Source organism: Drosophila kikkawai, chromosome 3R (genome assembly GCF_030179895.1).
Source record: "Drosophila kikkawai strain 14028-0561.14 chromosome 3R, DkikHiC1v2, whole genome shotgun sequence".
Taxonomy (NCBI): Eukaryota; Metazoa; Arthropoda; class Insecta; order Diptera; family Drosophilidae; genus Drosophila; species Drosophila kikkawai.
This window is the reverse complement of record NC_091731.1, coordinates 1413840-1428395: the sequence shown is the minus strand read 5'-3', so window position 1 is coordinate 1428395 and position 14556 is coordinate 1413840. Positions and strand designations below refer to the sequence as shown.

Here is a 14556-nt window from a genome sequence, read left to right as displayed (position 1 = left end):
TTGCGAACCGCCACAAACTCTATATCAGTGTCAGTTTTAGAAATGATATTGGAAACCAGATCGGATTTAACCGCAATGAGAACACCACCGCCTGTCCGTATAGGACGATCACGTCTAAAGATGGCATAGTTCCCTGAAAAAATCTCAGAGTCAGACACAGAGGAGTTGAGCCATGTTTCTGTAAAGACAATAACATTGGCATCGAAAGAGACACTATTGACGTGCAGCCTACTGAGCTTGCCAAGTAAACTACGAAAATTCTGATAGTGAAGAACAAAAGAGTCTATTAGTTTTTTGGAGGCCTAGTTGAGGGAGTTTGAGGCCCGCGAGCACGAGGAGTACTTTTGTGTTCGAATTCATGAACAATTGCATGCTTAGGCCACACAGAAGGATCAAGAGCCTTAGAAAATAGTTGGTCAGAAATTGTAATTTTAAACGAAGATATATCACGTCTTTCCTTAAAATTGAATTTGGAGACACTAAATTCAGTAACAGAAACATTTAATTTGCTGCTCAAGTGGGTCTTAACGTCGCCCTCAGAAGCATCTGGATTGAGGCGGGAAACAAAAATCTGTTTTTTCGGAGCAACACCAGCCAAAGGCACCGGTCCGCGTTTGGCAACGCCAGAAATTGTCGACTGTTGGGGGCCGCTTCTGGTAACGGCCGGCACCGAGATAGTGACCACCGGGGGAGCCACTGGGTTGGGATTTGACACCACCGACGCGTCGTTGATGGCAGCAGCACGCGACGTGGATGCCTGATCGGTGTAGACAGGCTGCTGAACCGGGAGCATGGTGGCTTCGCCCCCTCCGAGAATGGGGACTGGTGCAGCAACTTCAGCAGAGGCAGCAGCGTGCAACGTGAACGCCTGGACAACGTTGACAGGCTGCTGATCCAACGGCCTGACAAGATCTTCAACCATAGAAGTTGTGATCGATGATGCATCATCACCAGAGCCGTTATCCACGGCTGCAGGCTTGGCACGTGGGGTGAACTGCATAAGGGGGCATTCAGGGTCTGGAAGAGATAAGAACTTTTCAGACAGGTTGCTCTTGTTTTTGTTTGCGGGGTCACTTAGCAGTTTTAGCGACTTGAAATGGTGTTCCGCCTTCTGGAAGCGAGTTGACAACTCCTTAAAGCCGGCCGCCAACGACTGAAACTCCAGGTGAGTCTGCCTCATGAAGACCCGCATATCGGATTTGATATGCAGGCAGCTCGGGCACGTCCAGTCCAATCCAGGATTTTCACGAATGCGATCGGTGATACGCGATCCATTTTGCCCCAGATCGGCGCATCCAATGTGAGCGATATTATCGCAGAGCCAGCAGTAGACAGTGACATGCCGCGAAAAAGTTTTTTGGCCGTTCGGGCACTTAGAGAAACAACATGTAGCCATTTTTGGAATAAAAAAAAATACTTTATCCAAGTAAATTACGAATTGGATTAATATATTTGCGCGACGAAATGGCCGATCAAAACAAATTATACAATTGTTTATTTGGAAAAAAAAAATTGTTTAAGTTTCGCGGCGAACAGACCGATCAAAACAAGAAGCGAAGAGCGCAAAAATAAAAGCTTTTATCTAAGCGCTGAAAAATAAGAAATTTGTGTTATTGATTTAGCTAGCGCCAACAAAAACACAAGGCGATGCAGCGATAAGCGGTAAACACAATGCACAAGAATAGAAAGGCAAGGCAATTGTAAAACCGAAATTGTTTTACGACGATAAAGTCACAGACTTTATTTAAAAAGGTCCGGTTGTTTACTGATTAAGAAGATCACGGAAACACCGACCACTTGCCGAAAATTTGGGCTTTGATAAATAGGATTTCACTAAGAAAACTTTGAATAAATGTAGACCGATGTAAAGCACGTCCAACTCAAAGCTCGTCGAATACGCTCGCTATTAAAGGCTTGCAAAAAGAAGTTTTGGCAGAACAGCCCAGCCTTTATTGCTGGCTTTGCGATGCGGTCGTACACGCTAAGTGTCTCGACTTAACGGGCCGTATCGCTGACGTAATTTCTGCCAATAAAGGCATACATTACTGTTGCCATGCCTGCCGGGAGGTTGAGAAGGAAATGTTATCCTTCATGCGGCAGACCAGAGGCGGATTTAATGAGCTTAGGGTCCATTTTCGCAAAGCGAATGACCTGTTCACAGTGCTGGACGCTCAATTTAACGGGATGAAGCTGTTAAGTGAGTCGCCAAAGCGCAAAAAATCAGCTTCTGGTCGGCAGCAATTGGGCGAGCCCCAGCAACCTACGATCTGGCATACCCCCTCGGCCAAGCCCCCGGCACCGACACCAACTCCAATGGTGTTGAGATCGGGAACGGCTAAAGATTCGGCAATCGAACCTGCCGGGAATGAAATCGCAGCAGCACCGCCCGTTTTATTAGTTGAGTCCACTGCGGAGTCTCAATCTCTGACACCGCAGACTTAAAAAAAAATATCAGCTATCCCACAGGGCACTGGCTGAAGTCGAAGTTAAAAACAATATTCGTTTCTCGGCTTGCCCCTGTCCTCGCATCTGAAGATGTACAAGCTCACATACTGAGCAAAATTCAAGCCAATAATGTGAAAGTAGAAAAATTCAATTTTTCATACCCCAGAGACATCTCATCTTTCAAGATAAGTGTCTCCCTCGACCTTTTTGACACAATTTGTTCTGGTGACTTCTGGCCTGAGCACGCTGCAGTCAAGGAGTACGAGGTAAAAATAAAGAAAATACGGCCTTCACGGCCGGCACAAACCACAGCGACCGCGGGCGTCACGGCAGTGCCAAAAAACTAAATACCTCCCTCCTACTTTCCTATCAGAATACTAGAGGCTTACGCAGCAAGCTCTCTAAATTGTATTCTGATAGTGTTTCGTTTGCATCCCAGGTGATTGTGTTTACCGAAACCTGGTTAAAGCCGGAGATTCTCAGCTCCGAAATTTTCCCAGGTAAGTACACAACTTATGGATTGGACCGTCTTTCCCAGCGAGGAGGTGGAGTTTTAATTGCCGTTAATTCCAACCTTAGTTCCGAAATGGTTCAAATTGACGATCTCACAGGTATTGAATTTATCTGTGTAAAACTATCATTTCCAGGTAGTTTTATCTATATAACCTGTTCTTACGTTCCTCCATCTGCTGAAGAGCCCATTTATTGGAAACACCTTTCGGCAATTCAGGCTGTTTCCAACATGCTTTCAGATAGAGACCAACTAATAACTCTAGGAGCTCGTTGGTCATCAGATGGTACGTCCAATGTCCTCCAAACTGTGGCACAGCATTACCTCATAGATGTCTAGCTTGACATTTCTTTGTCACAAGTTAACCATGTCTTAAATTCTTTAAATCGATTACTAGATCTGTGTTTCGTCTCTGATCCTGTAGGTGTAAACTTAACAAGAGTTGATCCATTGATGCTTCTTGAAGACCCTTACCATCCAACTTTGGAAGTGACCATCGATTTGGGGACTGTCGTAAAGACCAAATCTGATCTGAGTCGCTAAGCTCCTAAAATTCGCTGCTTTCGTAAAGCAAACTTTCAAAGGCTATATATCTTAATTTCTGAACTTAATTGGTCTGATCTCTACATGTGCACTGACATGGCGTCCGCCGTGGATATTTTGTACAGTGCCGTGAATGCGTTTTTTGCATCGTGTGTTCCGTTAACCTATCCGTCGGTTTCTAGTAAAGCACCTTGGTTCACTAAAGAGCTGACACACCAAAAAAAGTTTAGTCTAGGCTTTATAATAGTTATTAACGTACTTGTTCTCCAACTGTTCATTCAAGGTATCTTAGTGCTTAACGCACAGTGTTATAAAAGTTATGTAACTCGCTGTTGGGTTCAGTTCACGCACGACCCGAAACAGTTTTATAACTTTTTTAATACTAAACGAAAACCCAATCTATATCCTTCCTTGCTTTCTTTTAATAACACTACAGCAAACTCTGATCATCGCCGATCTCTTTGCCGACTTTTTCAAAACTACTTATTCTTCCTCAAATAGCTTAGCTCAGACTTACTCTTTGATTTGCCCAGGTCGAACCTGATTTTCAGTCCTATTTTAAACGAAAGCTCCCTTAGTTCGGATCTTCATCGTGTAAAACAGATGGAATACCAGGCTGCGTGCTCAAGTATTGTGCTGGGGCTCTGTGCAATCATCTTCTGAAATTGTTTAGCTTATCCTTAGAAACCTCAGAATTTCCCCTTATTTAGAAGGAATCATTTATCATTCCTCTCCACAAAAACGGTAGCAAATCGGACGCCAGCAACTACAGAGGAATCTGTAAGTTGTCGGCAATTCCAAAACTTTTCGAGAATGTAATTACTCCCCACTTGCAGCATTTATGCAGACCGACCACTACAAATCTCCTGGAACTCACCTCTTTCGTTATTAGAGGTTTCCAACGTAACTTTCAAACCGACGTGATTTACACAGACTTCAGTAAAGCTTTTGACTCGGTTAATCACTCTCTTCTTGTAAGGAAGCTTGACTCAATCGGGTTTCCAGACGATCTTCTTAAATGGATTTTGAGTTATTTGAGTGACAGAACTCAAAAGGTTCTGTTTAAAAATGCTCTGTCCAAATTCCTCAGAGTCACTTCTGGCGTCCCACAAGGTAGAAACCTCAGCCCGCTGCTATTTACTTTGTTTATCAATGACCTCCCGCTGGTTCTAATGAACTCAAGAGTACTTATGTACGCTGATGACGTTAAACTATGCTTGCAGTATAAGGACAGCTCTTGCCAGTCAGACCGGCAATCGGATCTTAATAACTTTCAAGCATGGTGTCGTGCTAATATATTACATCTCAATAGCTCTAATTGCAAGCTGATGATATTTTCACGTGTCACTCCCCAGTTTGCCACTTATATGCTAAATGATTGTGCTCTTGAAAGAATATCTCTTGTTGATGATTTAGGCGTTCGCTTAGACCCTATACTTTCGTTCTCTAAACATATTTTGTGCATGGTTAATAAAGCCAGAGGCATGCTCGGTTTTATTAAGAGATGGTCGAAGGAATTCGATTCCCCCTATATAACGAAGACCCTTTTTACTTCGTTAGTTCGCCCTATATTGGAGTATGGTTCATGCGTCTGGAGTCCTCAATTCGGAGTCCATATTAACCGTATTGAATCTGTACAAAAGAACTTCTTACTTTTCGTCCTCCGTGGCCTACCTTGGGATGCTGAAGAGAGACTACCATACTATTCCAGTAGACTTCTATTAATTAACATACCCTCGCTAGCTAACCGTAGAACGATGCTTGGTGTCGTATTTCTTAACAACTTAATAAACGGTGAGGCTGAGAGCCCCTATCTCTTGGGGCAGCTCAATTTCCACGTTCCCCGACTAACATCTAGAACCCTTATCCCTTTAGTAGTAAATCATTGTAGGCGAGAGTTTGAAGTACATGAACCCTTTACGGTTTTATGTACGGGTTACAACCGCCTCTCTGATATTATTATTCGTAGTGATAACCCTTCCATATTAAAAACTTTAATACTTGTAGAGTTAGCTCGTAGTGTAGCATCGTAGTTTAATCTTGCATGCGTTTTTAGTATGGCATCGTAGTTTAATCTTGCATGCGTTTTTATTTATTTATCGTAGTTATTATATAGTAACATTACATTATATTTTTTTATATTTATTTTGCATGCGTCTTTGTTTATATGTATATGTCGGAGACCTAGGTGGTGGTGTTGGAGACATCGGTTCATCCTCCATGATTCTGCAGTTTTTCTGAGTTTCGCACAGCAAGTCGCCTGGGTGTGTTCCTTGTCCGTTCTGAAGTGAATAGCCGTTCACCTCCATTGCCATTCACCTGTCATAGGTCTCTTTTCCTATCTCACCACACCAGTCAATTATCTCACCATGCTTTCACAGCACACTACTCAGCTGAACACCCCAGGCGCCATGCTCACTTGAGTTACACTCAAATGATGCTCACTCAACTCATCAGAATATTACACACTTCTTTATTCTACATGGAGCTCATTGTTTTGGTTACATTCGAATTTAGCGTAGTTAGATTTACGAATCTACGACATATATATATTTTTATTATAGTATATTTTTTTTATCCTTATTAAAATTTTTTTTTTTTATTTTGTTCTCTCCTAATGTTTCCTCGTTCTTTTCTTCTTTCTTTCTAACGCGTCTATCTAGTTCGCGATTCGTGCCGTACGTCACACGGCTGCGCCCCTCGTTCGGTTGAGCGGGAGGTGGAAGCGGGACCCCGCGCGAAAAAAAAAAAAAATTGCTTGACTATTTCCTACATTACAAAATACACGAAAAATGCCTAAATTGCCCCTTAAGACTGGTTTTTATCTGTATTTCACAGAGGACGCTTCGCAGAAAACCATCGAGTGGTCTTCGGAGGCCGTCAAGACTTAGTACCTCCTAGTCCCTGGCCAGTTTACAACTGATCGATAAATAAGAGTCAGAGTTCCAACAGATGGCCGATTGGTGGCAGAAACAACGGCCGACGGTGGGTGAGTCGGACGTCTAAAGGGGCAACAAAACATCCAAGCCTCAATGTCGGCAACACTGCCAAATGCAAAAAAAAAAACGACAATACATTTGAAGCTTCGGGGATGGATTTAGATTTATCAATATAAAAGTTTAAGCTAAATTTATCTATAAACTAAAACAAGATTTTTCTTGGAAATGCCCTCCTATTATAAAAATAAACTACATAAATGGGTTAAGCTTTTAATATGTGGCATTATTTCTGAATACTTACCTTGTTTCAAAGTTGTAAGTGGGCCTCTTGATGAACAAAAATGACGGCAAAAAGTCTATGAACACGCGTTTTACCCAGGGAGCCATTCTATGAGTTTGAGGTGAACGGAAATGAACGTTCAGAACGACAACCGTTACGCAGATACTTTAAACATAATTATACATAAATTATAAAAATAAGTATTTGGTTTAAGAAAATATTACCTTATAGACACGAGAATCATTGCAAATATAAGATATTTTCCCAATAATGGCACAACCAGTGATGTAGGAGGTATAATTTCAACCACCAAAAGAAAAAACACATGAAGACTAATGAGAATTGAAATAGAGAGTGTAACCTTTAATAGAAGAAAATAGCATATTACTGTTATGAAAGTCATAGTAAGTATTACAGACCTTTTCTCCACTATCCGATGGTAAATAAAAAGTTAGAACGGTTAAAAAAGAAATTCCCATACACGGTATAATTATATTAACCGTATAAAACAGGGTTTTTCGTCTCATTGTTATATTGAATGTTATGTCCAAGTAGGGCTCATCGCAACACGTGTAAAACTTTTCATTTCTGAAAAATTTAAAAACCATAATTAATAAAAGAGTTATTATTATTTTGTTGAAAAGCCTTATGCGGGATGTAATATTTCATAAATATTCGAACAAATGTATTAATCTTTTTAATTTCTTTTTCTCCTTGATCTTTATCGCATCATCTATATGAAAGAAAGAAAAAATCAAATCAAAAGTTGTTTATATATATAATTTAATTTTTATTTACAAAAATTTTAAATATCCATATTATGAAAGACGTTGATGCATTATATGTGACAGGATGATTTTTTAATTAATTCTTTATTATTTAGTTCTTTTACACACACACGTCTTTACTATTTGTACGCTCGAATGACAGTGATCTTGCTGCACGTAGGCACCTCTCTTCCACCCCGAAAACCAGTAGCGACGCTCTCTGAGAGAGAGAGAGAGTAACCTGCTCTCTCAGAGAGCGTAACTCATCGAATCGTGTGCCCAGACCCCACTTATGGCAATTGGCCTGCTATAACTCGGCCGTCCTGACCTTGAGATAGCCCACTATCTCGGCTAAGAATATATTAAATTTAGTCTTAGAATTAGTTAACAATTCATATAGTTTGTACAATTTTTTTTCCACTTTTAGTTTAAAATTTTCTTGATTTTTATCTTTAACATTCTCTTTCAATTTTATTTATCTAGATTTACTATCATCTTTCATCCAATGCCGAATATTATTAGCGCTCCAAACTCCTTGATATGGATTTCGAGATAATTGAAACCCATCGATGTCTTTTAACAAAAATCTATCATTTCTCAAAACTTTTCCAATAATGTACGGTCCTTTGTTTTTGGGTATTAACTTCCTACTAACTCCTGCGGTACTATCAAAATTCTTTACCATTACATAGTCACCTTCTCTGTATTCTGAATTCAGCTTTCTTTTCGAATTGTAATAGGTTTCGTTTTTTTAACTGCGACTTTATTTGATTTTCTTCTGCTTTCTAAGTTGTTCTAAATTTTTCCTATTTTCCTCAATGATTTCTTCTTCACTTTCTAAGTTTTCTCTAATTTCTTCTTCCCCTTCTAAATTTTCTTCAATTTCCTCTTCGCCTTCTAATTTTCTTCTCAGTTGTTCTAAATTTCTCCTGTTTTTCTCAATAATTTCATCATCATCCTCTAACGTTTCTCAAACTTTTTCTTCCTCTTTTAACTTTTCCTTAAATTCATCACTATCTTCTCCCCTCTGGGCTATTCCGAATAAAATTTCACTGGGAAACTGCTTAATGCTGCTATTCAGTGTATTATTCAACGAATACTCTACTTTCTCTACTACTACATCTCAGTGTAGTCCTCTTTCTGGTTCTGAAAGGTTCGCAATCATCGGTCCTAAACTTCAATTTACTCGCTCCACTTGACCATTGGCTTGTGGTGATCCCGTAGCAATTTTTATGTGTTTTATATTCCTTTCCTCAACAAAATTTGCGAAATCCGTTGATGTGAAGCAACTTCCTCGATCTGATATAATCCACATTGGTCTGCTATACGCCCGAAAATAGTCTGCTAATGCGCTCAAAACTTCTTTTGTGTTTGTTGTTTTCGTAGTATAAAACCTAAAAAATTTCGTGAATCCATCTATCACCACTAATATATGCTTCTTTGATCTGCTATTGTCTACTGGGCCATAATGATCAATATGTATCACCTCAAATGGCTTATTGCCTTTCGGTATACTGTGTAGCAATCCATCGCCTTTACCTACTTTAGGAGAGAACGCTATACACTTCAACATAATAGACCCAAATCAGGCTTATTCCTACATCATCCCCAAATCGAAAATAAAACGACGCTACTTGCTAATCAGACTTACAGACAGATCTTAACAATTTTCAAACATGGTGCAGCGTGAACTTATTAAACTTAAATGGCTCTAAATGAAAGAAAAAATTAATATAGTTGATGATTTAGGTGTCCGTCTGTATCCTAAACTTGACTTTATCGATCATATTTCGTGCATGGTGAATAAAACCAGGGCTGTGCTTGGTTTCATTAAACGGTGGTCAAAGGAATTCAATGACCCCTATGTTACAAAATCTTTATATACTTCACTTGTTCGTCCTATCTTAGAATATGGATCCTGCGTTTGGAGCCCCCAGTACGGCGTCCACAGTAAACGCATAGAATCGGTTCAAAAGAACTTCTTACTTTTCGCTTTACGCGGCTTAAACCAGAGGTTACCGTCTTATTCGAGTAGACTCTTACTAATTAACTTACGCTCTTTATCTAATCGTAGAACCATGCTAGGTATTACATTCTTACATAACTTAATCCGTGGTGATGTGGAAAGTGCTGACTTGCTGGGTCAGCTTAAATTTCACGTACCAATAAGAAACACTAGATCCTTTTTACCATTAGTTTTGCCCCACTGTAGTACTTCCTTTGAAATGCATGAACCCTTTAGAGTCCTTTGTGCAAATTACAATGATTTGTACACCATAACTTGTAATGTTGATAGCCTCCCAAAACTAAAAACTTTAATCTTAACCCACTTAGTACGCATGCAAGCAACCAATCGGCAGCACGCCAGTAGTAGTTTCCTCGCATTTTTTTCTATTAATTTCCCTCGCGCCTACTAACTGCTAACATTAACAAGCACGTGCTTGGTGTCGCAAGTTCCACTTGATATGTACTGTACATAGTGCATCAACGTCTTGCATTAAAAAAAAGGCTCTTGCATTCTGAAAGGAGATACCAAAAGAGTTGGTTAGTTTTTTGGGACGGAATTGACAGACGTAGAAGGGGCACTAGGCAAATCGGGCCTAGGAAGAGTAATTCCTACTGGCCGCTTTTTCTTTGTCTTACCTTCGAACTGTTTGACAACCACATGCTAAGGCCAGGTTTGGGCATAGCATACTATGCCAAAGACTTCGTCAAGAACATTTATCTTGAAAAAAGAAATATTCCTAGGATAAGAAAATTAAAATTTTTCCACCTTAATTTTTTTCTCTATCGGCTTTTACTTTGCTTTGGATAAAAGCTATGATGTTCGATCAGGGGAGAGCCGCGAAACAAATAACTGTTTCGTAGGTGGAATTGCCATAAGGGGTTTTGGCCAGGCAGACTGACCCACCTTACTAATTTCGGCCGGGAGTCCGCGCCTGACACCCTGGCAGGGACTTGGACTAGAGCTCTGCGAGGACAACTGTTGGGACCCCCCAGGAGACAACACGGAAATGGGTAACACCGGGGACACGGTCTCGCGACACATTCGAACACCGAGTCTTTTCTAGCACTCGATCTCAGGATTCTTGGAGTTTGTCCTGATGTCGAGGGCTGTGTCGAGGGCGGCCGCTGTTGAGAGCCTATCACTGGTGGCTGGGATCCGCCTAGATGCTGCACACCAGTTGCGGTTTTTTTGCGCCTAGAAGACTCATTTAATAGCTTGAGGCTACTAAATTGAGTATCCATCGCCAAGAGCATATCTTGAGTTTAGCTCTTTAAAACCGCCCCTAGTTTGCCGCATAAAAGACATAATTTCCCTCTCCACCTTGCGGCAGGCCTCACGGCAGTAGCGTACACCGATATTCTTGGCCACGTCATCTACTGTCCGTGCAGTAATACCTATGCACTTGGGATGCACTATGTATATTATCACACAGCCAACAGGTGACGGTGAGTTCACCGTGTGACTTACCACTGTACTTCGTTAATTAATAGAGGGCGTAAGGGTTTAAGTGCAGCGGCAGTGGAAGAGCAGGAGAGCAAAAGATCGGGAGAGCGTGAGTTAAGCACTGAACTAAGAACAGTTTATAGCTGTCGCGATGACGCAAACAACAACAAACGCAATAGACACAAAAGGGAATACAAACTAAAATGTAATTTAAAATGAATTAAACAACACAAATATAAAAGTTGCATGCACACGCGAAGTGAACGGGAGCTATTAAAAACACCAAACATGAATTGTTAATAAACCCCGGTGGTTTTTAGGCAAAATTCTACACAAATCGGGAGCGCAAGAAAAAAAGAAGGAAGAATCAGAAAACGTTAAAATGTGTAATTGTAATATTGTAAAGTAAAGAAAAACAAATTGTAATACTGAAACGAATTGTAAATATGTTAAAATTCTCATTAAGTTATAGCATTAAGTCAGAGATAGAGGCCTATCTCAAAGTCAGGGCAGCCGAGTTGTAGCAGGCCAGTTAATGTTATAATGATCTGGTCACACTATTGTTAGGCTACGCTCTCTAAAAGAGAGCAGGTTACTCTTTCTCTCAGAGAGCGCTGCTTATAGCATGATACAATTATACAAGGTAGTCCCGTCGGCTGCTGAAATCGTTCGGATTTTCAGTGCGTGCTCGCTTGTTGAAGGGAAAGGTTGTGTGCGGAAGCATTTTATTTCGAGTTTTTAACCCTTAGTTGGAAATGACTTTTTGCAAATGTTGCCGACGGCATGTGCACGGCGTGAAATTTTTATTTTAAACTCGTTTTATTGTATAATTATTAAAAATATAATTACAAAAAATATTCCAACTCGTTTTATTACAGAATTATTAAATATAAAATAATATTACAAAATATTCAAACTCGTTTTATTATAGAAAGCGACTTCAACCCCCACCCGAAACCTAAGGGTTAAAACTCACACTCTATTGTCGTCCCACTCGCACTCATTAGTCAGAACTGCTCTCACTCGCACTCATTGTTATAAGTTGTAGTGTACCAGATGTTGCCGACGGGACTACCTTGTATAATTCTATCATGGCTTATAGCCCTATAACACTCTAATGCAGTTTTCATTAATTAGCTACTTCATTAGAAACTTGAAAGAGACCACTATATGTGTAATTTTGCTTGGATTATTTTGGTAACACGACTACGGTCACACCGACCGTAAAAGGTAAAAAAAAAGCCGCCATTCGCGGCGTATTACTATGATTTTCTGAATTCCTTGTCGAAGTATTCTTGCATAAATATTCTTCCAGAATCCTTTAAATTTATGTTTGGCACGCCGAAGTTCGTATACCCTTGCAGGTATTATTTCATTACATTTTACCTATACTTATTATGTTTACAGTTTGACAGTTACAGTTTTACATTCACACCTATACATTTTCTCTACATCTACCGATCGCTTCTATGGCAGCTATATGATATAATTGTCCGATTTTTATGAAATTTATACCAAAATTCTAGAATAATAAAATAAGCTTATATCACAAAGTATATGAAAATACGTTGAAAAACAACGAAGATATAATTTTTTCTATTACTTTCCCTATCGTTCCTATGGCAGCTATAAGATATAGTCGTCCGATTTTCATAAATTTTTTACCAAAATTTTGAAATAATACCAGAAGCTCATGTGTCAAAGTAGATTAAAATACGTTGAAAAACAACGAAGTTATAATTTTTTTGATTAATTTCCCGATCGTTCCTATGGCAGCTATAAGATATAGTGGTCCGATTTTCATAAAATTTTTACCAAAATTCTGGAATAATATAAAAAGGCTATATCTCAAAAATGATGGAATAATATTGAAAAACAGCCAAGTTATAATTTTTTTTCTACAAATATATCGAACATTTGTATGGCAGCTATATGATATAGTCGTCCGATCCGGCCGGTTCTGACATATATAGCAGTGAGAGTATATAGAAGACTATATGCAATCAGATAGCTTTAAAACTGAGGGACTAGTTTGCGTAGAAACGGACAGACGGACGGACAGACGGACAGACGGACAGACGGACGGACAGACGGACATGGCTAGATCGACTCGGCTGTTGATGCTGATCAAGAATATATATACTTTATAGGGTCGGAAACGTCTCCTTCACTGCGTTGCAAACTTCTGACTGAAATTATAATACCCTGCAAGGGTATAAAAATCGTCAAGCTAAAGCGGAACCACGCCCATTTTTCCAAAATAATTTCCTTTTGAGAGCCCATAACTTTAATAAAAGAAACCGTTTCGAAATATACTACTTAGTTTAAAAGTTATTATTTAATACCATAGAAATGGCAAAATTCCCCATAGTGGACTGACAAAATAATTTGTTGCGCCCTTTACATAAACTCGAAAGTTAAGAGGCAATTTGGGGACAAATTGGAAGTTGTCGGTTTGAATTAGGGTTGTTGTTTTTTTAAAAAATATCGTATTGATGATATTTGCTGTTAAAAAAATATCACTCGATGATATTTGAAAATATCATAAAAAAATATCGATATATTGATTTTTTTTTATATTTTTTAATTTTTAGCAAAACTTGGATAAAGATTTCCTGTTTCTGAAAATTTGGGTAGATTTTGAGCCTAAAAATCGTTATATTTGATTTCATCAATCATTAACATCAAATAAGGGCCATTTGAGACATAATAGACTGTTTTGAATTTAAATTGTGAATAAAAGTCGTCGAACTTAAAATGCAAATATTATACCCGCTCTCAAGCAACTCTTATTTACGATCCTTGGTATAGAAAATAATAACATAGCGTATAGCTGCGCCTCAAAAAGCGCCACAACTGGGATAAGGATGCTCACACCCTGAAGGCAGATGTGGTGGAGAAGGATCTTGGTCTGGAAACCATCGTGGATGCTGACCGGTTAATGCCGCTGGATGAGTCCGACGAAGGAGAGGACGGTGACCTGACCGTAGTAGTCAACCCGTCGTATGGAGGTGAGCCCAGTACCCATGACACTCAGGGTGCTGCAGCTCAACCTCCATAAGGGCAAGGTCGCGTCGGCGGAACTCCTCATAGCCATGGAGCAAGGATCCGCCGACATAGCTTTGGTCCAGGAGCCATGGATCGCCTCAGGCAATGCCATCGCCGGACTAAAGTCCGCAAATTACAATTTGCTCCATCCACCAACGGTAAGCAGGAATAGAACCACCGTACTTGTACGGAAGGGTCTACACGCTAACCTTACTACAAATCTGATGACCTGACCGTGGTGATGCTAGATAGCGGGAAAAACGCCTTTTGGTAGCTTCCTACTACATGGCACACGACAGAACGGCCCCACCAGAAGAACTCATGAGCCTGGTAGAAGCCAGCCCGAAGGACCAGCAACTGCTCGTGGGTGCAGACGCCAACGCGCACCACTGTGTATGGGGAAGCCCCGACATAAACGACAGAGGTGAGTCTCTTTTAGACTTTATACTCTCAACCAACCTGAGTATAGCAAACGTGGGGGAGGAACACACCTATGTAGGTCCCACCTCCTCAAACGTGCTAGATCTTACTCTGGTAAGGGGACAAGGTACTTTGGTATCAGAATGGAGAGT

General features: G+C 40.1%; 1 protein-coding gene across 5 annotated transcripts in view; it reads right to left on the bottom strand.

The window, feature by feature from the left end:
- nAChRalpha4 (nicotinic acetylcholine receptor alpha4) overlaps window positions 1-14556 on the bottom strand; it is a 511483-nt gene that overhangs the window by 171591 nt on the left and 325336 nt on the right. For 4 of the 5 annotated variants that reach the window (XM_070286891.1, XM_070286893.1, XM_070286892.1 and 1 more), the window contains 3 exons: window positions 7138-7306; window positions 6943-7079; window positions 6740-6883 (listed from right to left, as the gene is read on the bottom strand). In XM_070286891.1, the coding sequence (XP_070142992.1) occupies window positions 6740-6883; window positions 6943-7079; window positions 7138-7306 (450 nt within the window). Of the gene's footprint in view, window positions 1-6739; window positions 6884-6942; window positions 7080-7137; window positions 7307-7432; window positions 7452-14556 lie in introns of those variants that run through there. The other variant, XM_070286896.1, reaches the window with a different exon arrangement.